Raw genomic sequence first — 25661 nt, 5'->3', positions numbered from 1 at the left:
CTCTTTGTTGAAATTCCTTTCCAGAGGGGATGAGAACCAGGGTAGTGCTGCAATCCAGGTTCCATCCCTGGTTGAGGAACTGAGATCCTGCCCCACGCCAGCACAGCCACGGTCACCCCGCAGGGCACCAGAGAACATGAGTTGAATCGTTTGTCACTTTCTGTACTGTAAATATCTCCCACCGTGGCCACAAACGAGGTCACTGAACTCGGAGTTGGAAAGAGAAGCTCAAAACTGACCCTCAGGTAAACATGAAACGTCTTTCCAGCCCCAATAATCCACTGTATTAAATACATTATACATCTAAAATGTAGAGGAAATGAGCATTCTTCTTTATAACTTGTGGGAGTGTGATGTGTGGTGTTGCAACAGTTTGGAAGACAATATGACAGTATTTACCAAGATGAAAAGTATAGATGCATATATATTAATATATGTATATATATGTATATATGGGCTTCCATGGTGGCTCAGACAGTAAAGAATCTGCCATTTGTACATGCATATATACAATTTTTATCATAGTAATTTTATCTCTTAATTATCTTTTCATACACAACCAAGTACTGGTACTAAAGAAGTTTATGTAACACTGTAATGATATCAGAATATATTCCAAGTATTAGTTTCAGCACATTTTTGTTTGCCAACTTGCTTATCCTCACAAGAAACCTATGTGGTATGTTTCATTAATATCACCCTTTTACTGCTTAGGAAACTGACATACAGAGTATACACAGGTTCACACAGCTAGGCAAGGGCAGAATTAGGATTTGAATTTGGACAATGTGGTTCTGAAGTTTATGGTTTTACCACTATACTACACTCCTTGCCTCTCATGAGAATCCTGAAATTAGTTATCAATTTTATGGCAAAAAACAAACAAAAAAACTAAAGTACAGTTGAATAAATCGTAACATACCTAAATTTTGATATGTTATATATTTTTGAAAGGATATAATCTGAAAACACAAAAAATCATATAATTTCCTGTATTTAGTATTCACATTTTGTATTGCAGAATTTAAATTTATATAAACATTGCTATTACAGACAAAAGGCTTCCCTGGTGGCTCAGATGGTAAAGAATTTGCCTGCAATGTGGGAGACCTCGGGTCGATCCTTGGGTCAGAGAGATCCTCTGGAGAAGGAAATGGCAACTCACTCCAGTATTCTTGCCTGGAGAATTCATATGGACAGAGGAGCCTGGCAGGCTACAGTCATATGGTTACACTGATGAGACTAAGTGACTAACACTTTCACTTTCATTACAGATAAAATCAAATTGTCCTTCAACTTCTCACCAGTTCCATTCCTTCCTTTCAAAGCTCCATGTATATCCTGTTATTTCACAAGTTTATTCTTGAAATGCCAAAAATTTCTGTCTTTCCCAGTTACGAGTAGTCTAGTAAACTGGATTCAAATTGTCCCAGATGTCCTCATGAATAGTTTAAAGTAGACAACAGGTCAGACAATTTATTTTATTTTATATTTCTTTTTAAAAACTCATTTTAAATAACACAATAGCAATTAGTTTTCAAATACATTTCTTAGCAATCTGACTTTCCTTTAAATTTTAGTAAAGATTTTGAGTCAGAAAGGAAAATCCTATCTTTTCTTCACATTTTCCTTTGCATAGGAAACAAAAAATGTTTCAGTGTTTTTGAAGAATTCTGAAGGGTCCTCTTTAATAGATTTTACTTTTTCCTATATCTGCAGTTTCTACTCTGTTCTCTGCTACTGAGCCCTAAGACAAACCGCACTGAATTGGAAAACAAAGCAAACCAAAACAAATTATTTTGAATGAAAGTCTAGCAAACTGTCATCAAGAACTAGTTCTCTAACTATAACTACCACCACAAGTATACTACACACACACACACACACACACACACACACACACACACACACACACTTATGTTCTTTCTACTGAAATATATCCAAAAATGAGAAAATATGGCCACTTAGGGACACTTGGTTGCATATAAGCTTGTTAAGGACAGCTGGTAGAGGATACTTTTTCTTTCTCTCCTAAAACATTGGAAAAACAACCAAGTTTCAAGAAGGATAGATTTTAAGGACAGAAGGAATCTGAGTCTTTGGTGATATACTTGAACTGTCAAATCAATCCTTGAATCACATAAATTTAAGAATTCTATTAAAATAATGATGATAATAATGATAATAACATTATACAAGCAACCACTCTTCAGGTTTTGTTATTGCTGCCCACATATAAAGATCATGTTCATAGTAACTTATATGTCTTGAGCAACTAGTAATAAAAGATAAATGATTCAGTAAGTGATTCAATCAATGATTCAACAGTTCTCTACCTTTAGCGTACTTTGAAGTTTCCTGGGGAGCTAATAAAATTGCAAGTTTTCCACTTCTACCTTCTGAAATTTGTATTCAGAGGGTCTGAGGTTGGGTCTAGGAATCTGCAGTTTTAATGCACTCCCAAGGTGATTCTGGAGAAGGAAGTGGCAACCCACACCATTATTTTTGCCTGGAGAATTCCATGGATGGAGGGCCTTGGTGGCTAAAGTCCACAGGGCCACAAAAAAGAGCCGGACACAACTAAGTGACTAACACTAAAGGTGATTCTGCTGCAGTTGTTCAGTCAATCATGCTTTGAGAAATACTTCAGTATGAGCTAAAAACAAATCATTCCAGTGTTTGAGTGAGTCCAAGACTGGAGAATACAGTGAGTGGGAATAATCTTCCCATTCTATTCCACCCCATTCCTCATCCAGAAGAATATAATATACAAATTACACTGAGGGCAGGGCTACCTTGTTGAGGCTGTAAACTTATAGTGAGCACATGCATTCTAGGTGAGTTCTGTATTTCATAAATTCAGAGGAGAGAAATAAGAGAAATTGATAACTCACATTAGCTTGGATGATGACAAAGTAGTGAGTCTTATCTTCATAGTTGAGTCTCTTCCTTAACACTACATTTCCAGTCAACATGAGGGGAATTTCAAAAGTGTCATTGGAAGCCTGCAAATAAGATACACATCTGGGATCAGTGGAACAGAAGATAAATTAGAGAATCTGATATTTCAGCTTAGTCCCCTTGAAAGTTATAGACAACATGTTCATCATCTAAAAACAGAATGTGAATGTCAGCTTCAGCTTTAATGCTCTTATTTCTGAAAATTTGTCATTCTAATCAGTAGGTCTTACTTTGATGATGATATGTAGGAAACTTACTTCTTGCGATAGTTTTTCACATATTATTAGAGTTACACATAAACATCCCCAGAATATATCTAAATCTAAGCCCAGATGTCTGAAGATCTTCCCTATTACCATATTATCTTTTCGCAATTATTTTAATCACCAAAGAGTTCAATTATTACAATTTATGATTTATCATAATATTCCTTTATGACATTGGAGTCCATTCTATATTCTCATATTTTCAAGTACTGTGTTAAAGATATATAACTATTAACTTGAAATTGTGTTTTTGTGAAAAAGAATGTGGTATAGGTTGTTTTTGTTTGTTTTTCCAAGCCTCAGATCTGCTGCCCTTACCCTAACAGAGACTGCGTTTCTTCTTGGTAACATGCAGTTCATAAGGGCAACCTCCAAAATGCCGCCAACCAGTGCTCCTCTGGTGTGAGCAACTCTCAGTGTAAGACAATACAGTCATTCCTCAAGAGGATATAATTTATAAGATCTGTCTCTCATCCTTAAAAAGATTTTACATCACTTTTGTGTTTTAGTGCCATTTTGAAGACTGATAAAATAGTCTATCATTTATGACAACAAATCAGTTTTATTTCTAGCACTGGAACTTTTTTGGTTGACTGTTTTGTGTAGTGGTAGGTGGGTGTGTGATTGCAGATACCACATGAAATGCTCAGATACATATTTCAGAGAAAGGAGTGGTAGGAGGAGGCAAGACAAAGCGGGAGGAAGAAGGTACAGAAAGGAAGGAAGAAAAGAGAAAGAAAGAATGGATACGCACGTGTGTGTGGGGAGGGAGGTGTTGGTGTGTCTGTGAGTCTTTATGTCCTCAGCTGACACAAGGGGAGTTGCTTAGGAACTGAAATTTAATGTGAGAACAGTTGACTCAAAACTAATCTCCCATCTCAAGTTCATTCAGGGGAATGTAGACAAATTAACCTTAAATATCTAGAGTCATGCTCTCGCCCTCTCCATCTTTACCTCCCTCCCACCCTGACTCCCTCTCTTTCTGGTACACACACACATTCGGCACACAATTGATACATATTTTTTAATGATTTACTCTTGTGCTCATACAATTGACTTTACAAGTCTTCTTGCATACAGTCATTTAAAGAAATAACATTTTAAAATACAAATTAAAAAAAAAATGTACCAAGTGAGATATTTACAACTAAAAACAGACATTTGACATTTTCCCTACATTTTTGCCTATTTAAACATTGTGTGTCTGTACTTAGTTGTATCTGACTTTTGCCACCCCTTGACTATAGAACACCAGGCTCCTCTGTAGATGGAATTTTCTAGGCAAGAATATTGGAGTGGGTAGTCATTTCCTGCTTCAGAGGATCTTCCCAATCCAGGAATCAAACTCACATCTCTTGCATCTCCTGTATTGGCAGGTGGATTCTTTACCATTGTGCCACCTGGGGAGCCCTGTAGGTCTCTAGACTAAGCAAGGGAGTGTAAAAATGGTTTAATCTAAATATCTAAGTTAGATATAGGGGACACTTCAGTAAATAATTGCCATATACACTAGAAAACACAACTCATTGTGTTGTTACAGGGTTATTAACTGTCTAACACAATTACTACAGAGCCATATATCAATTTTTAGTACAGTTATGAAATATATGGTGGATTTCTTACCCCAAAGTCACCTCATTCTTGGTGTCAGAACTCCGTGAGTTCAGGTAACTGGTAGCTTTGTGCTTTAGGGGAGGCTATGCCTCTAAGCAGGGATTCCCAGGTGGCTCAGTGGTAGAGAATTCACCTGTCAATGCAGGAGACACAGGTGGGGTCCCTGGGTCAGGAAGATTGCCTGGAGAAGGAAACGGCAATCCACTCCAGCATTCTTGCCTGGGAAATCTCATGGACAGAGGTGCCTGGTGGGCTACAGTCCATGGGGTTGCAAAGGGTTGGACAGGACTGAGTGACTGAACAGGGACACATATGCCCCTAAGTAGAGTGAGTTTTGGCAAATCGACTCCAACCATGGACATTCCACACCTTACCAGTGACTGTTGGAAATGTACATGGGATCTAATTCTAGATAATCTGGAGAACTTTTCTTAATTGTAAGGAGAGAGAGACGCACAGGGGAATATATTTTTCCCCCTTTTCTTCTTATAGATGCTTCTATAAGGATATAAAACTTGGAAATGTCAGCAGTCATTTTGGAACTACTGGTACAGTTAATCTAGAAGAAAACAGAATGCTGAAAATGGAAGAGCAGAAAATAGGAAAAGGTCATTTCTGTGATATCTCTGAGCTGCTTAACAAATCCTGATACCACCCCTTCTCTGAACAACCTGTTATGAGAGATAATCCATGACTTTGTTGGCAAAGTCACTTTAAATTGTTTTCTATTATTTGCAGCTAAAAGCACTTTGATACATGATTATCTCCTGTCTATGTGTCCTCATCTTGTAGTCCCCTCTCTTTTCCATTTATGCCATGACTCTTTACAGGTGACATTTGCTTTTAATTTTCTCCTGCCTAAAGATCCTATCCCTCATTTCTCTGAGTTATAAATTCTATAAATCCTACTCAGTAAAATCTTCTTTGTCATCCAATTTAGGATTACATCTTTGATCTTATGATATATTGTTTTCTCCAAACAACATTTGTTATTTGTGTATTTTCTGTTTTCCCTTACAGATTTCTCAAGGATCTCAGTCTATGAGCTGGAGATACTTGCCTTGATGTTTCTAGTCAAGTGACATAATGCATGTTTGTGATTCTGTTTTAGTTGACAATTGTTATTAGTAGAATTATTATTAACATTACAGTTAGTAATTAGGGATTTTATTGCTAATGAAGGATTGTCATTGTTCTTAAGAGCACTTTTTGGATGGAACATCCATCTTCACTGCAGCGTGCAAATTTTTTTTTAGTTGCGACACATGGACCCTAGTTCTCTGATCAGGGATCAAACTTGGGCCCCCTCCATTGGGAGTGTAAGTCTTAGTCACTGGGCCACCAGGGAAGTTCTTAAGCTCCTATAACACATTTTTGATTAAACCTGATTTCTATTATCTAAATCACTCTTATAGATATCTGAGATTTTCCATGGGCTAGAAGTTCTGTCAATATTTATGTTCCAAGAAACATAAGGAGACTATCAGCTTTAAGATCAATGCTGTTTATAAATTATTGTATATGAAAAGCCTTGTGTTAAAATTAGCTAACTTATTAATAAACAATTATTTATGAAGTGTGCATTCTGTCTTGAAAAAATAGAATAATAATCATGAGAAAAAGCAGAAGCAAAATGTAGGTAAATGCTTGGGATGCTCTTGATTTTTCCTCTAACAAAAAGAATATTGGGGGAAAAAAGAAGACGAATATTGGATTAGATCAAGTCAAATAAATGCCCTGCTCTAATGACATTTCTAGAGTTCTACCTAAGGAGAAAAAAAAAGAGCAAAATTTAGTAAGAAAATAGTTTTTTTTAATTGCTATATGATAAGGTGATGTGACAATGTTTATCAAAGTTTAGAGTATATAAGGATCATAGAAATGTATTACTTATATTCAGATTCCAAGTATCTATTCCTCCAAATTCCAGAATTCTCAAACATTCTGTATTTCTAACAAAACTCTTGGGTAATTCTCAAGTAGAAGGTTTAGATTTTACTTTGAGAAAAAATAAACTAGAAGATAGAAAGGATCAAGTTAAGTATATAAGAGTTTTGTCATTTAATTGTGAACTCAACTCAATAGTGAGCTCCTGAAATACATTTTAAAAATATTCATGTATTTGACCACACCAGGTCTTCATTGAGGTATGTGGAATCTTTTTAGTTGTAGCACATGGGCTCCAGTTCTCTGATCAGGAATCAAACTTGGGCCCCTTGCATTGGGAGCATAAGTCTTTGGCACTGAACCACCAGGGAAGTCCCTAAGCTCCTGTAACACATTTTTAAGATGGACAATTCTTTCATTTTTCTTTATATTGGAGGTAGTTATGTTAAATTGGGATGGACTTTTAAATCTAATAATAATAAATACTAATATTTATTATTATTTAAAGTCCTTCTTTGTGTTGAACTTTGAATCCAGGTCTTTTCACTGAGTCCGTGACATTTTAAATTTATAACATGTATGTACTTTTGAAGTCAAACAGAAACTTCTAAATACAATTTCAGAGGAAATTAGTTGGAACAAGGTTTCACAAACTACATTGTAATTTTTCCTGTGTCCCTAAATATGCATACGCATATTTGTGTGTGTTTCTGTAGCAGGTAGGAATGAGTTTGTAGGAAACAGAGAAACAGTGATTAGAGTGCTGGTATTTTACTAGGAGCAAATTAGTGTTGCTATATTTCCCAATGAAACATATCTGTGCCTTGTTTCAGTCATTAGATCACCAGGAAATAAGATCCTATAACTTTTCAATTCTCTGATACAGATAAATGTGTGTGTGATCATGCATATCAACAGTATCTCAGTCTTAGACTTTGTCAAAGAACTGTTTGAGTTGGGAGGGGAAGAAAAGTCTATACCTTCCTTCCCTCTACCATTCATTTTCCTCTCCTTTTATCCTTAGGGATTTATTTCATCAACAAAGGAGAGGAGTATAGGAGCACTGCTGCTGCAGCTGCTAAGTCGCTTCAGTCGTGTCTGACTCTGTGCGACCCCACAGACGGCAGCCCACCAGCCTCCCCTGTCCCTGGGATCCTCCAGGCAAGAACACTGGAGCGGGTTGCCATTTCCTTCTCCAATGCATGACAGTGAAAAGTGAAAGTGAAGTCTCTTAGCCGTGTCCAACTCCTAGCGACCCCATGGACTGCAGCTTTCCAGGCTCCTCCGTCCATGGGATTTTCCAGGCAAGAATACTGGAGTGGGTCGCCAGTGCCTTCTCCAGTGTAGGAGCACAGGCATATCCTTTTCCTTAAGCCACCTACATTTTTTGGAAGTAAGTCCCTGACCCACTTTCTGTTAATTTTGGACACTACTCTGTAAAGCACAAATTAGCACAGGTTTCCTTGGGTGATGAGAATTTAAATGCTGACCTCTACCTGCCTAGTGCTATTAAATAGGTATTCCAATGATGACTAAGCCTCTTAATATCCACAGGCCCCAAGCATCTGGTCTCCATTAGGAAAGGTCCACTCACAACTTCCTAGCAGTTTAGTATCTCAGTAACTAAAGTGGCAAATCTCCATTGAGTAAATGGGCATATATGGCAGTTTAAATTATTTTATCACTGCTGGAAGTATGAGAAAAAGTGTAGGAGGCATATATAATGCCCACCCTCAACACACATACTCATACTGACTTAAGCAAAGAAGGAGACAGAATGTTGACTCTATCAATTCCATGTTTCTCTAGAGCGCACTCATTCCCCTATGACCCTCTTTATTAACCTGTGCGAAGCTGAATAAGTACCAATAGAGATAAAATAACACCTCTCCCCTAGCCATTTAAGGAGGTGTTGAGTTCCAGAGATGTAGATGATCTGGAAACAGAGAATGACATGCTTTGAATTATCTGTTCTCAGCTGAGAACTCTGGTCATCCATCATTTTTTAATAATCAGGAAAGATTCTGTTTGGCTTCTCATATTCATGCTACATTTATAAATATTGCTTTTTATATTCTCCATTCAACTGAAAGGACTAGAAATTCAATTCAAAAGCAGAGAGATTTGGTTTTGAGACCTGCACACACAGAGACACACACAAACACGTACATATATATTTCATGGTCCTAATGACAGGACCAAGGCACAAATAAGTTTCACTGGGAAGTACAGCAACACTAATTTGCTCCGAGCAAAATTCTAGCACTCTGATGATTGTTTCTCTGTTTTCTACAAACTCATTCGTCCCTGCTACAGAAACACACACAAATATACATATGAGTATTCAGTAATACAGGAAAAAATACAATATACTTTATTTCCTTGTCTTAGGAAATTGTATTTAGAAGTTTCTGTTTAACTTCAAAAGCACATGTATATTGTAAATTTAAAATGTCACAGACTCACAGTGAAAAGACCTGGGTTCAAAATTTAACACAGACTTTAAGCAAAAACCTAATGGTTATTGCAGCCATGAAATTAAAAGGCGCTTACTCCTTGGAAGGAAAGTTATGAACAACCTAGATATTAAAAAGCAGAGATATTACTTTGCAAACAAAGGTCCATCTAGTCAAGGCTATGGTTTTTACAGTGGTCATGTATGGATGTGAGAGTTGGACTGTAAAGAAAGCTGAGTGCCAAATAATTGATGCATTTGAACTGTGGTGTTGGAGAAGACTCTTGAGAGTCCCTTGGACTGCAAGGAGGTCCAACCAGACCATCCTAAAGGAGATCAGTCCTGGGTGTTCATTGGAAGGACTGATGCTAAAGCTGAAATTCCAATACTTTGGCCACCTCATACTAAGAGTTGACTCATTGGAAGAGACCCTGATGCTGGGAGGGATTGAGGGCAGGAGAAGGAGATGACAGAGGATGAGATGGCTGAATGGCATCACCGACTTGATGGACATGAGTTTGAGTGAACTCTGGGAATTGGTGATGGACAGGGCAGCCTGGCATGCTGCGATTCATGAGGTCGCAAGAGTTGGACACGACTGAGCAACTGAATTAAACATGAATGTTCATTATTTTAAAAAATAATAATATGACTATGGTGCCATGCAACTATCCCATATAATATATTCTATAAAAAAGTATCAAAGTGTAAGGTAATATTTTTAGTAAACTATCTAAAATTAAGCAATATTGCTTTTGCTTAGCCCAGATATTTTAGTAATATCTGAAATTTGGACTTTGACCTATATTCAAAACTACTTCGAGATAATGATTTGTTAAACATCTTTTGCATTTAAACTGTGATTTTATCTTCCTGATTCATGAAATTCAAAAGAATTACACCCCTTTACATTACAGAATAAATGATGGCTCTCTCTCTCTCTCTCTCTCTTTTTTTTTTTTTCTATTCAGTTCCTTCAAAATTTAAACAGAATCAAGCACATTAGAAAAGAAGGACAATCTACTGAGGAGAAGATGATGAAAGACCACCCTACTACCTCCAAGAAAGAAGTAGCCCAAGCATTTTATTTAAATGTCCTAAGTGTTCCTCTGAGTGGCAGTGGGATTTAATAGAAATGCTGTGCTGCTTTCAGTCCACTGGACACTGCTATAAGGGATATGTCATCAGATCTCTCCTTACTACTTTTGGGAAAAGCACTTGAAATGCAGAATAAAGGTCACTTAAGTCTGGCATAAAATAATAAAAGATCAAGATAAGAAAACTGATATGATAATCTATTGTATGAACAGTCTTATCAATCTGTTAATAATAAGATTTATCAATAAACTATCAGAATGATACCTAACAGAATTGCATTTTTCTGAGTAAGATAAGCTCTCTAAAATTAAAAATTCCGTAGAACATTTGAAGACAAATTCTTCTCTTTTTTTCTGAATTTTTCTTTTCACTTTTAAAAATACAATTAGTTCAATAAGGTATCACTTCACATCACTCAGAATAGTCATCATCAAAACATCTACAAACAGTAAGTGTTGGAGAGAGCATGGGAAAAAAAGGAACCTTCCTACACTGTTGGTGGGAATGTAAATTGGTGAACAATTTGCTATGGAGAACAGTATGGAGGTTCCTTAGAAAACTAAAATAAATATGATCCAGCAATCCCAGTCCTGGGCATATATATGGAGAAAACCATACTTTGAAAAGATACATGCACCCCAATGTTCATTGAAGCACAATTTACAACAGCCAGGACATGGAAGCAACCTAAATGTCCATCAGCAGAGGAATGGATAAAGAAGATATGGTACTTACATACAGTGGAATATTATTCAGCTATTAAAAGGAACCAAGCTGTGTCATTTACACAGACATGGATCAACCTACAGACTGTTATACAGAGTGAAGTAAGTCATAAAGAGAAAAGCAAATATTGTGTATTAATGCATATACTTAGAATCTATAAAAATGGTATGTGCTGTGCTTAGTCATGTCTGACTCTGTGCAACCCATAGACTGTAGCTTGCCCAGCTCCTATGTCCATGGAGATTCTCCAGGCAAGAATAATGGAGTGGATGGCCATGCCCTCCTCCAGGGATCTTCCCAACCTAGGGATCAAGCCCAGAGATCAAACCCAGGTCTCCCACATTGCAGGCAGATTGTTTACCATCCCTGCTACCATGGAAGCCCAAGAATACTGGAGTGGGAAGTATATCCCTTCTCCAGAGAATCTTCTCCACCCAGCTGAGCTACCAGGGAAGGCCAGAAAATGGTATAGATGATCCTATTTACAAAACAGAAATAGAAATATAGATGGAGAGAACAAACACATGGATACCAAGGGGAGGGGAATGAGTGAAGAGATTGGGATTGACATACATACACCGCTATGTATGAAATGCATAACTAATGTGGAGCGTGCTGTACAGCAAAGTGAACTCCACTTGATGCTCTGTGGTGACCTAACTGGGAAGGAAATCCAAAAGAGAGGGGATGTATGTATACATCTGGCTGGGTCACTTTGCTCTATAGCACAAACTGACATAGCAGTGTAAAGCAATTATATGCCAATAAAAATGCAAAAAAAATACTTTGCATTACAGTAGAGCAGAAACATTTGTAAATTTCTACAACGATTACTTGGATAATGTAAATGAGTGACACGATGGAGGTGAAGTGGATATACATATATTGTCTGTATGATAGAAGTTTGTTTATGGGAAAACAATTCAACTCTAGCTGATTGTTGGCTTATTGGAAATAAGGACCAGGGTTGTCATTTTTTCGTTGTTGTTTTTATTAAGAGAGAAGAGAAAACTAAATTTGAATGTGAAATTGAGCTTCCCTGGTGGCTCAGACAGTAAAGAATATGCCTGTAATGTAGGAGACCCAGGTTCGATCCCTTCATCGGGAAGATCCCCTGGAGAAGGGAATGGCAACCCACTCCAATAGTCTTGCCTAGAGAATCCCATGGACTGAAGAAACCTGGTGAGCTACAGTCCATGGGGTCACAAAGAGTCGGACACACTGAGCAACTAACATCTTCAATTTTAAATAAACTAATTTTAATTATATAAAATTTATTTTAAAAATTATATTGTGTTTGCAAAAGCCAGAAGTGTTCACATTCTGAGGTTACATATTTTCCCAGGTGGAACTAGTGTTAAAGAATCTGCCTCTAATGCAGGGGACATAAGAGATGTGCGTTCGATCCCTGGATTGGTAAGATCCCCTGGAGAAGAGCACAGCAACCCATTCCCATTCTTGACAGGAGAATCCCCTGGACAGAGGAGCCTGGTGGACCATAGTCCATTGACTTGCAGAGTCTGACATGACCAAAGTGGCTTAGCATGCACACATCTGTAATACATACAAGTTTGGTTTGACACTAAGAAATAAGCTAGATAATATAACTATGCTATTAATTATAAGCAGAATTTCTAGAGATTTAATAATTTAATAATATGAATATCATAAGATAGTGTCCAAGCAGAATTTCTAGAGATTTAATAATTTAGTAATATGAATATCATAAGATAGTGTCCAAGAGATTTTACCTGAGAAGAAACTGGTGTTGATTGTTAAGTCTCTATGATAATTAAAGTTGGATTCACTCTATAAGAATGTGGTTTGGTTAATGCTTACTCTTTCAACACACACACTCAGTAAGTGCTGTCATGACGTCTTAATCTTTTGCCTCACCAATTAGCCATGACCAAATAATTTCTTTCTTTATTCTATAGTAGTGCTAGCTTGCTAAAGTACTTATTTTTTCTCTCTCTTTTTGCAATTTGGAAGCTGCATGTGACTGACTTATTCTATCTGTAGGTAGTAAAAGTATATGATATTATATTTCATGCTGAGCCCACAAATCCTTGAAAAGAAGAAGCATTCAGAAGGAATTATTGCATAGCTAACAAGGTATTTCAGCCTCTCAAAAATTCTATGAGATATCTTCCAAGTAATACATTTTTTTTCTCATAATATATCAAACCTTGGATAAGTTCCTTTCTTTTATGCAACATAATAAATATTTCCTTAAAATACATGACCTGACCATCCTCTACTTTGTGGGAGTTTCATTTTTACAAACTGAGGAGTAAAGATTAGAAGATGACCCTCATAAAATATAAGCTAAAAAATGACACATGCATACAATTGATTATTCTAAAAATCAGAATAGTAAGAAAATAAACGGTTTAGAAATATTCTGTATAGTCAGCCCCATGTTTCTATCTTTTAAAAAATGTTTCTCTTGCCCTCTTCTCTTCTGTTTCTTTCATCTTTTCCACTCTACTTCAGTGTAACACCTTACATCATTACTGTCCTTTTGTATCACATTCTCATTATCTCTCCATCTCTTGGCTTCACTGTGTCTGCCTATAAACATGTGGAGGCATAGTTTTTAGGGGAAAAACGAAAACAAAATCTCCCCAAATCTTCCCTTTTCCCTACTATACTCACGGGCTTTTGGTGTCTTGCTTTTGCTCTCCACTTTTTTTTTTTTTTTGAAAATTTTAACACAAGTGCTGCAACTATTTTATTAGAGCACAACAGAGGAAGAGTGGAGCACACACTACTCAGAAAGCAAGTCCTGACTCTTCAGCTTAGAAATAGCTGTGTGTTAGATGGCGTCACTGATTCAATGGGCATGAACCTGGGCAGATTTCAGGAGATAGTGAGGGACAAGGGGGCCTGGGGTGCTGCAATCCATGAGGTCACAAAGAGATGGACATGCCTTAATGACTGAACAACAGCAGTAACAACCAGGCACGTCATGTCAACTGTGAACATGTGTTCTCTCCTATACAGTAGAAATCCTGTTACTAACTGATTTGTGGCGATAAAATGAGAAACTGCATTCATAATTGACAATCGATTTGTGAGGCAGACCTTACTAAGAGTCTTAGTATCTGTAAGCTCAACAGATTTTTTGTTTAGAGCTTTTATGAGATATATAATTTAAAAACAAAGATGTTAATGGCACTACTTTTTATATTCCTAATATTAAACTTATGTTTAATATTAATTAAACATCACTTAAGTGATTGTAAAACTGCTTTGAGGAGCCCTTTGTATTCTGAGAAGCTGCCTTGGGGAAAAGAGGAAGAGAAAGATAACAGGCAGGAATTTCAGGTCTAGTTTCCAGAAAATAATTCTTTTTTTTTTTTTTTGTATTATATATCCTATATCTTAGAAAGAACTTAGCCTAGAGCACAGAATAGAAGCCCCATTGTCTGAAGCACACACACACACACACACACACACACAAACACAAAAAAAAGCTATCATTAGAGGCTTTGTCCTCTTTTCTATCTCAGGTTTCACTGGTGGAGAAGGGGTAGTGGTGGTATTAATTTGCAAGTTCCATAAAACATATGTGTTACATTGGTAGCAACACATGAAGTGATTTATTTAGAATGCTTAGGAGTCAACTAACATAACAGAGATTTAATAGAAATGACTTATTATACCTATGAAGATATTTAAAAACTTTTACCAACAAAACCCATCCAAAACTAGCCTATAAATATAGCAAAAATATATCATAAAATGTAATTTGGGATAGTTATTAATAATAGTACAATTACTAACATGGTTCTAGGAACTGAACAATAGAAGAATATAATAAATATCAGCTTAAATAAATATTAACTTTACTCCTTATAGAGAAGTTACATTGCAAGTAGATATTTACATACTGGATCATCTGGATTATACTGAATCACATATTCTATCTGTCCATTTGGGCCATCATCTATGTCTGTAGCTCCATTGTCTCCTGAAAATCCTGTGAAGATTGTGGTGCCAACTGGAGTGAGCTGCAAAGAATACAAAAGACAAACTGTCAATTCTCATTTGATCGACAGCATACCGAAAATGTTCCAGCACAAAACCCACAATTATTAATCACACAAAGGGAAAAAGTAGGCAGCAGCCCACAAACACAGACTCAAAGTGTTTCAAAAAAACACTTGGAAACCTTATGCAGGAGTTCCTACAATTCTGGAAATTTCCAACATCAGAGTCCTTGCTTTGCATAAAGAAATTGAAGCCCCTGATTCAGTGTGAAGCACATTTGGACCAGTTTATAAACATTAGCGTCTTAAACTTGTGGAGAAAATGCATCTGTTGTTCCTACTTAAAAATACTTTGATGCATCAGATTATCTATAAGCTAGGATTTATATTGTATGAAGTAATTATCAACAATCACTTTATTTTAAACTTTAAAAAAAAAATCAGTGAGATCAATGAAATCCAGGGTGGTAATTACATGCAGGTTGCAAATTTGAGGAAGAAAGTTAGAGAATATGGATTCCTTATCTATCAAAGGAGAGAGAAAGCTGGGATTTTCTTTAGTGATTGTAGTACTGGTTGAGTAGAAAGCCATTGTCTGATAGAATTGGAGAGATAGTAATATCTTTTCATTTTGAATTAAACCAACAATAAAACATAATGTGTCATATAAGACTATGATTTCACAGTTGGCCTGAAAATCTAGCTTTACCTCTTATTAATCTCCATCAGAGAATCACCACTGTTTTCTCTTACTTTTAAGTCTTTTCACAATGTATTCCTACATCCAGAGTCTCCAGTTCTCAAGTTTTAGATGGAATCCTTCTCATTAGTTATCTTTCAACTTAATTAGGTGCCATCTTCTTCTAAACCATTCCTGACATAGCATTTCCCTACTCCGTGTCAGTACACGGCATCTTTTTCATTCCTCTTACATTTTACACTTTACTTTCTTAATTATTGCACTGCCACAATGAATAAATGAGCTTAGCCAATAAACACAAGACCTGTGCCTCTAAAGAAAATAGACTTTTACATTTTGTTCTGAGATATGTTTTGTTAGCTTTTAAATAGGATTCCTTCATGGAGAAATAGCTTCACAGAGGGAGAGAAAAGAAGAGTCATCTCATTTACTTCCATTTTCAGGGATGACAAACCTAGATATCTATAGGGATCCATCAGGCAATGTAAAGGAGTGAAGCACATCTCATGGGAATGTGGCGACTAAAGAATACATCCTTCTCTAAAAGGATATCTGCTACTCAGCCTCAGGAAACTCTCATAATGGAATATGGAGACAATGCTATTGGGTTGGTCAAAAAGTTCATTCAGATTTTTCCAGTGATGTCATGGATGTTGTGGAAAAGATGTTGTAGAAAAACCCTAATGAACTTTTTGGCCAACCCAATACTACATCTTTTAATATTCCAATTTCATAAGAAATCTCTTGGTTCTAAAGTTGACAATAGCGTTTAAAGAATTATATTATGAATTTAATACCCCCCACACCCCAGTATATCCACTGGCACAGCAACCACAGTAGTTTGCGATCTATGATTTAGAAAAAGGATACAATTGCAATTAAAAGTGATTTTAAAACTATGCTTTGGCGAGCCCATGGTTTGGGGAACTGTAAGTACAGAGTAGTGTATTTATAAAGTCAGTCCTCCTGGCAAGTAGCTTTTAAAGGTAAACTTTGACTTTCTGCAGCTCAAAGAGAACCGGGGATAAAGTGAGAGGAGATGGTTTAAATAGCACAGATATAAACATGGACACACCATTGGAAATAGTTAACTAAAAGGCTTTCAAGCCAACATTTTAATATTTTTAATGTAGTCCCTGTCCCCAAATATGTCACTCTTTTGTAAAAATTCACCCACTCTACTGTAGTTGTGCCTTGATTTATCTTACAAAAATTCACTCACTCTTGATATATTTAATTATGAAAATTTAAAATTGAATGGCAAAATTTTGCTTCTTGATATTTAATAAAACAGAATATTTAAAGATCTTTGTTGCCAAAGTAGATAACTGTGCCACAGAGTTGAATTACAAAATTAACCCCCGCTCCCCAAAAAAACACACATAAAAGGAAAAAGCCAGAAATCTTGAACAGTCGGTGTCTGAAATTTTTGAAAATAGACTGCGATTCCCTGGTGGCTCAGACGGTAGAGAGTCTGCCTGCAATGTGGAAGACCCAGGTTCAATCCCTGGCTTGGGAAGATCCCCTGGAGAAGGAAATGGCAACCTACTCCAGTGCTCTTGCCTAGAAAAGTCCATGGATGGAGGAGCCTGGTGGGCTACAGTCCGTGGGGTCACGAAGTGTCGGACACAACTGAGCAACTTCACGACTTCACGAGACTTGTGACCCAACTTTGAAAATGTGATGTTTAGTTGTTGACAGCAAATGGCAAGAAGTATGTCAAATTATTAGTTCAACATTTGCATAGACTAGTGAGTTTTACTTCCTTCCATAGTTGCACATTTAGACCAAACATGTTAGCATAGATTGTTCATTTTCGCTATTGGAATAAGTAAACATCCACACACAGACATACACATGTAAAATGTAATGTTAAAATGTATCAGTAATTGAACTACACACATTTATTCATCATCTACCACTCAGATATGGACCTGTTTAGATATAAGCTAGGGTTTGGAATGTTTAAAGCTAATATAGGAGAAACAGCTAGTTAAAAAAGAGGACAAACATTTTGTTTTAATATGGAAGGTCTGGCAAAAGTCAAAGGGCTCCAATGAAATGGCCTACACAAATGCAAACAAGCAAAAGAGAGTTAGAATATGCAATATGCTTTTAAATAAATATATATCTATATATGCATATAGAAAATGAATAAGTATATTATAGAATACATTAATATACATATCCAACAAAAATATGTGCATATCTATGTGCACACACATATTCACATTATATAAATAAGACATATTTCTAAATATTATGTGGGGAGTGAAAATCTTCATATGATAAGTTGTTTGTTAAAATGTGTTTCCCTATACATCATTAAACAGAATTTTCAGGGTACACATGCCATACAGATGGTCGTGTTCCATGTCCTTTAACATTTCAACAAGTCTCAGAAATATAAATTTGGTTTTCTGAAGGGCATTCTATGTGTGGGCTGATTATCACCTTGGGCAGCTGCCTGAGGGTGTTACTTGTTTATTTAGTTCGTGTCTTTTTCCACAAATGATTTTATACAACTATTAGGAAAACATAGAAAATGCACAAATGCACATGTAATAATTAAAGAAAATAAAGCAAGAAAATTCAATATTTCATGAAATTGTGTAACGGAAACTTGAATGTAAAATGTGAGTAGCTAACTGTTCAATTATCTTGTGAGCCATTGCTGCTTGAGCCAACCTAAAAATCAGGAACAATGCTTCAAAAGGGAAAATTCCCTTACTAATTTTTCTTGCAATATTCCTCACTGAAGCATTGTATCCACATTTTATATAAATATAGTTGATTTTTATCACCCATGGTAGTTTTATACTATAAAGTCACCATGAACACTAAATTAACAAGGACTGAACCATTGCTCTTAGGGGAAATGCAGGGTTATTACATTGCTGAGGGGAATACAGGATTAAGTTTTGCAAGCCTCTGGTTACAACATTTTTCATCAACAAATCAATACATAACCTTGTTTTATGTGTGTTTCTATTTAAAAACACTTTATTTAATATGTTTGGTCTATTCTAGAGTAGACACTTTGTATTGCACTTTCCATTTTATTCATTGAATTTTCAGCTCCAGAATTGGTTTGGTTTTTACAATTTCTCTGTCATTTTATTCATTTTTCTGATTTCAGAATTGTGTTTCTGTGTTTTCTTGTAGTTCATTTACTTTTTTCAAAACTGTTATTTTGAATTCTTTATCAGGTAAATTACCAAATTCCATGCTTTGGGGTTTGATTACTGTGGGATAATTGTTCTTTTGGTGATTACACATTGTTTGACTCTTCACGTTTCCTGAAGTTTTGCATTGGCTGCTTTTGCATTCAATGTAGCAGGGCGTGCATGTGTGCTAAACCACTTCAGTCATGTCTCTGATTCTCTGTAACCCTATGGACTTTAGCCCGCCGGGCTCCACTGTCCATAGGATTCCCCAGGTGAGAATACTGGAGTGGGTTGCCATGCCCTACTCCAGGGGATCTTCCCAACCCAGGGACTGAACCCACATCGCTTGTATGAATATACTTGCTCCATACTTGTTGCTCTCTGGTAGTTTAGTCACTAAGTCGTGTCCAACTCTTGGGACCCCATGGACTGTAGCCTGCCAGGCTTTTCTGTCCAGGAGGTTCTTCAGGCAAGAACACTGGAGTGGGTTCCTTCTCCAACCCAGGAATCAAACCCAGGCCTCCTGCACTGCAGGCAGATTCTTTACTGACTGAGCTATGATGGAAGCCCCTGGTGTGGCTGAATTCTTAAGGCTGTCTTTTTTTTTTTTTTCCTGGTTTTAAGAACACACTGGGTTGGCTGCTGGGAACTTCTTTTGTTTTCCAAAAGGTGACACTGTAGTTAAATTTGTGGTGTCTCCTTTGCCCACGGTCCCTGGTCTGATTTTCTGAGCACATTCTCTATTTATCCAAGTTCATTCTCAGCATCTCACTTGGAGATGCTGGAGAATGTCCATAGAGTAGGGAATTTTACAGGTTTAGCATTTGGAGTGTTGGGGATGACCACAGGCCAAATGAAGAGATCCTTGTTTGAGGTTATCCAAGTAGCCTGTGGGCTGACTTCTCACTGACGTTCTGAGCAAAGTTAGGAGGAAACTCATTCTTTTAATCTTTTGATATTCTTACCTGTATCCTTTCCAATCTCCTCCCTCCCCAGAGTCAGGGAGGTCCTGCCTCAATAATTGGGCTGCCACTGTGTATGACCCAGCTAGGGTTGTCAGGCAGTCACCAATTGCTCTCTCTCCCTTTCTTTTACAAGGAGAGGTTCCACCAGGATAGTTTAGCCTCACATTGTGTTACCTTAGAGGGAGGGGTAACACTGGAAAAGCATTTTCCAGTGCCTTCTGGAAAAGGCATTTCTCCCCTTTCTAATTCAATCAAACATATTACTTTTTGCTCCAAGAGAGGGCTGGAATGTCTCCTTGAGAGGACTGGACTTTCACAAAATCTCTCTCATCCATGGGTATCTGCTTAAATCAGCATTACCCAAGTTTCCCCCAGGCTATGGCCCTGAGAAGTTAGGGTCAGTTCCTTGCTCAGCAGGTCCAGTGGGTTCAGCTAATTTGAACTCCACACCAAGGTCTATATACCTATTACCTAATGCACAGGTCTCTACTTCCAGGTCTCTTTGCATATGGTGTTGGATCCCACAACTAATACAGAGGTATTTTTGTTCATAACTGGCTACTAGTTTTCATTTGTTCAAAGTGAGGACTTCAAGAAGGGACATCTTATGATATCATAATTTGTTGATGTCACTATAGGCCAAATGTATACTTAGCGAAGAAATATCTTGCTCATTTTGAAGTACATATTGAGAAGGATGAATCTTGGAAAGCACCTCACAAATCATAATATTGTGCTAAATATACACAGTTAGTGTTAGAATAATGCCTCTGGCGCCAATGTCCTTGTACTGATAGGTAACAATAATTTGATATTTTTGTTGTTATAGTCGCTAAGTTGTATCTGACTCTATTGCGACCCCCATAGACTATAAACTGCCAAGCTCCTCTGTCCATAGAATTCTCAGGTGAGATACTGGGGTGGGTTGCCATTTCCTTCACCAGGGGATCTTCCTAACTCAGGGACTGAACCTGTGTCTGCTGAATTGGCAGGTGGATGGATTCTTTACCACTGAGCCACCAGGGAAGACCCCTGATGTTAATACCTACTGAATATTTCTTGAAGTCTCATGTAATATATTTACATGAAAATAGACAATTTGGTAGAAATAAAATGCTAAAATAAACAATTGCTGAATATTGAATATCTAAAAATTTCATACATATTTTACAACAATACCTTATGATAGACTTTAATGGCTTTAATAATTAAAGAGACAATGTATGTGGATACAGAAGCATATAGCATTTTTATAATAAGCACAACTAAAATAATACCACTTGAACTGGGAAATAATTCATATAAATAATGATAATATCAAGTTGGAAATATTCTCAAAAAGTCATCAAAAAGGAATGATTTAAAATGCAATTGATGAGATATTACTTTCTTATACACTTCATCAGGAATCCAAGTGTTTAGTTTTCCCCCTGCTCTCTAAAAAAAGGATGAAATATCAGAAGCATCATGTATATTAGAGTAGCTGAACTAGAATTCTGTAGACAATGATTTACATGTAATAATGATTTAATGACAGAACATTAACAATGGTAGTAGATGCTGTATTTCTACTCAAAGATATTATCAAAACAGAAACATTTTCAGTGGAGTAAGATTATGCATTAGTCTACATTGGACAAATGCACATTTTTTCAGTTACAAATATTGTAATCTGATTTACTGTGCACTAGACATCCAATTCAGTTCAGTTCAGTCACTCAGTCGTGTCTGACACTTTGCAACCCCGTTGACTGCAGCATGCCAGACCTCCCTGTCCATCACCAACTCCTGGAGTTTACTCAAACTCATGTCCATTGAGTCAGTGATACCATCCAACCATCTCATCCTCTGTCATCCTCTTCTCCTGCCTTCAATCTCTCCCAGCATCAGGGTCTTTTCAAATGAGTCAATTCTTCACATCTGGTGTCCAAAGTGTTGGCGTTTCAGCTTCAGTATCAATCCTTCCAATGAATATTCAGGACTGATTTCCTTTAGAATGGACTGTTTGGATCTCCTTACAGTCCAAGGGACTCTGAACACCCCAATATCATGGTTCAAAGGCATCAATTCTTTGGTGCTCAGCTTTCTTTATAGTCTAACTTGCAAATCCATACATGACTACTAGAAAAACCATAGCTTTGACTAGTCAGACCTTTGTTGGCAAAGTAATGTCTCTGCTTTTTAATATGCTATCTAGGTTGGTCATAACTTTTTTTTCCAAGGAGTAAGCGTCTTTTAATTTCATGGCTGCAGTCACCATCTGCAGTGACTTTGGAGCCCCCCAAAATAAAGTCTGACACTGTTTCCACTGTTTCCCCATCTATTTCCCATGAAGTGATGGGACCGGATGCCATGATCTTCATTTTCTGAATGTTGAGCTTTAAGCCAACTTTTTCACTCCTCTTTCACTCTCATCAAGAGGCTTTTTAGCTCCTCTTCACGTTCTACCATAAGAGTGGTGTCATCTGCATATCTAGATTATTGGTATTTCTCCCAGCAATCCTGATTCCAACTTGTGCTTCATCCAGTCCAGGGTTTCTCATGAGGTACTGTGCATATAAGTTAAATAAGCAGGGTGACAATACACAGCCTTGAGGTACTCTTTTCCTGATTTTGAACCAATCTGTTGTTCCATGTTGAGTTCTGACTGTTGCTTCCTGACCTGCATACAGATTTCTCAGGAGACAGGTCACGTTGTCTGGTATTCCCATCTCTTTAAGAATTTTCTACAGTTTGTTGTGAACTAGACTTCACACCAAATTTCTCTTAAGAACAAATGCCCAACAGAAAGTGACATCCTGTACAAATTATCACGATTAGTGAAACTGGAGCCTCCACCTCCATATTTAATTAACAGCAAGACATTAATTTCATGACTTTCTCATATTTTTATGGCATGAATTTAGCAGTCACAGGGAGGTTGCAGTCATATGTCAACTTGACTAAGCCACGAAGTACCCAGATATTTGGTTAAACTTTATTCTAGTTGAGTCTGTAAGGGTGTTTCTGAATGAGAGTAACATTTGAATTGGTAGACTTAATAAAACAGATTGTTCCATCCCCTAAATGTGGGTGAAAGTGAAAGTCACTCAGTCCTATCTGACACTTTGCAACCTCATGGACTATACAGTTCATGGAATTCTCTAGGTTAGAATACTGGAGTTGGTATCCTTTTGCTTCTCCAGGGGATCTTCCCAAACCAAGGATCGAATCCAGGTCTCCCACATTGCAGGCAGCTTCTTTACCAGCTGAGCCACCAGGAATTTCCCTAAATATGGGCAGGCCTCATCTAACCTATTGAAGACCTGAATAGGACAGAAAGCTCAGTGAGGAAGAATTCACTCTCTGTGCTTGACTGTCTTCAAGTTAGGACATCTGTCTTCCCTTTCCTCCAGACTTGGATTCAACTTGGAATTTACACAATCAATTTTCTTCGTTCTCAAACTTTGGTCTTTGACTAGAATTACATCGGCTGGGTTTCTAGCTTGACAACTCAAATCCTAGAACATCTTAGCCTCCATAATCTTGTGAGCCAATTCCTTTTAATAAATCTCCCTTGCTCAGTCTATTTACCTATCTATCATGTATCCCTCAGTTCTGTTTGACTAATATGTCCCTGATGAAGTTTCTCAGTAATGAAAAAGTAAAGCTGAGTATTTGATTTTGCAGACGTAAAAATTGGTCTCACATGTTCTAAGTCACAAGGTCTGTATGGCTACTATGTGAAACTCTATGGAACAATTGCTGATTTAACTACAACAGGGGCCATGCAATCTTTTGGTATTTTAATTATACTCCATGATCCTTTGAGGGTTTTCCCAGCTGGTGCAGTGGCGAATAATCTGCCTGCCAATGCAGGAGACACAAGAGAGTTGGGTTCAATCCTTGGGTCAGGAAGATCCTCTGGAGGAGAAAATGGCAACCCACTCCAGTATTCTTGCCTGAAAAACACCATGGATAGAGAAGCCTGGTGGGCTACAGTTCATGGGGTCACAGAGTCAGACATGACTGAGTGACTGCGCATACACATACGATCCTTTGAAGACTGTCTGCAGTGCTTCCATAGTCATCTATGTGAAATATTGTAAACTTCTAATATTGCAGTTCTAGAAAACAGACCCAGTTTAAAATGATTAATTACTGTCTTCTTCCCTCTTTACTTATTTTCAGGGTCTTTTTGATTGCACTGTATAGTCCAAAGATCATTTGCCATAAAAATAATTTTTCCAACCTGCAAGTCATTCATGCTTTGGCTATAATTCAGTCTTTAACCTCCTCCTCTGATAAAGTAGTTTTATAAATCTCTCTTGCAAATCATCCCTACCTTACATATATGCCTCAGAAATAATGATATGTTTAAAAACCATTGCAGTCTCCACAAATGAAATGGAGTTATACATTTGTAAGGAGGTGGGCATTAGTGAGAACTTCAGCTTTTCTCACTATGATAACATTACATTATCTCCAAGTCTGTGATTATTTATTGAAGCTTATTATGTGCCAAAACACTATTTCTATGACCGTTATATTGGTTTTATATTAACTCATTGATATATCGTTTGTTTTGCTAAGACATTCATTCAAATTAAATGTTTATTTGAGGTTTGTCTTAAAACTTTTAGAAATGTTAACAAATGGTACGCATTCTTGAATTCACATTCAGCAGATGTTATCTTGCTGTGATTTATTGAAATCAAAAAGAAAAATATAAGAAAGGAATTCCATATGTTCTTCAAGTTCCCTTTAACATAATATAGCTTTTGCACCTGTGCATAAAATCTTTACTCCATTCTTTATCATGAAAGCTAGATAATTAATATTGAAAATAGTTTCCTCTCAATATATGATTAAAAGCAAATTCATGTAGAAAAGTATTTTCAAAACAAGAGAAAGGATTATTATTATAGAAAGTAATAAGTAGCCTAGTAATTTTTGCTAAAATTAGCAAAAATATATACATGAAAGAGTTTATTGAAAGTTGTTGAATAGTAGCATACTTGAATATTTTAAAACAGGTGGAAGATTGATTTCCATTTATAGGCTTAAATTAGAAAATGTATTTTTATGTGCTGCTTTTCTTTCCCTTAATATCATTTTTTTTTCTCTCTTACCTATCTCTTGTTTCCCAAAATATACTTAATTCCTTGGAGGAGGGAAATAGACAAGAAAAAGGAATGAGGGCTTAGTCTTATTTCATTTTTCAGAAGGTTTTGTGTGCTGTAGATTACTGTCTATCCAAAGAAACTCTGTGAAAGGAAGTGGCTGTATAAGTAGTGATTTTTATTCCTTGATTAAATATATCAAGTTTTCAATACCATGGACCATATTCTTTTTCTTTCTTTCTTTTATAAAATAATTAATTTATTTGGTTGTGCTTGGTCTTAGTTGTGGCACTTAGGATCTTCAATCTTTGTTGTGGCATGTTAACACTTAGTTGCAACATGTGGTATTTAATTCCCTGTCCAAGGATTGAACCCAAGTGCCCTGCTTTGGCACCACAGACTCTTAATCACTGGACCATCAGGGATGTCCCACCATAGACCATATTTCTAAAAAAAAAAAAAAAAAGACTTTTTACCTGTATAAAAAAAATCACCTTATTATACGGGAAATTTTTAAAAAATTAAAAATAAATGTCCAAACCAAACAAAGACAAACACATAGATATAATAGAGTCATGATAACTAAAGGAAAAAGGGGCTAGAGAGAGAAAAATTGGTAAAGGATGTCAATGGTATGGTGATGGATAGAAACTAAACTTTAGATGGTGAGCACACTGTAGTAATTACAAAAATGAAAATATCGTACACATAGAATATATAATGTT

At 36.7% G+C, this 25661-nt stretch overlaps 1 protein-coding gene across 5 annotated transcripts in view; it reads right to left on the bottom strand.

Annotated features, from left to right (window-relative positions):
* Window positions 1-25661, bottom strand: part of PCDH15 (protocadherin related 15) — a 1084160-nt gene that overhangs the window by 530636 nt on the left and 527863 nt on the right. For all 5 annotated transcript variants that reach the window (XM_069567843.1, XM_069567842.1, XM_069567840.1 and 2 more), the window contains exons 6-7: window positions 14904-15023; window positions 2895-3005 (exon numbers count right to left, since the gene is read on the bottom strand). In XM_069567843.1, coding sequence (XP_069423944.1) covers window positions 2895-3005; window positions 14904-15023 — 231 coding nt within the window. The remainder of the gene's footprint in view (window positions 1-2894; window positions 3006-14903; window positions 15024-25661) is intronic.

The sequence above is a fragment of the Ovis canadensis genome, chromosome 22 (genome assembly GCF_042477335.2).
Source record: "Ovis canadensis isolate MfBH-ARS-UI-01 breed Bighorn chromosome 22, ARS-UI_OviCan_v2, whole genome shotgun sequence".
NCBI lineage: Eukaryota > Metazoa > Chordata > Mammalia > Artiodactyla > Bovidae > Ovis > Ovis canadensis.
This window is presented reverse-complemented; position numbering and strand designations above follow the sequence as displayed.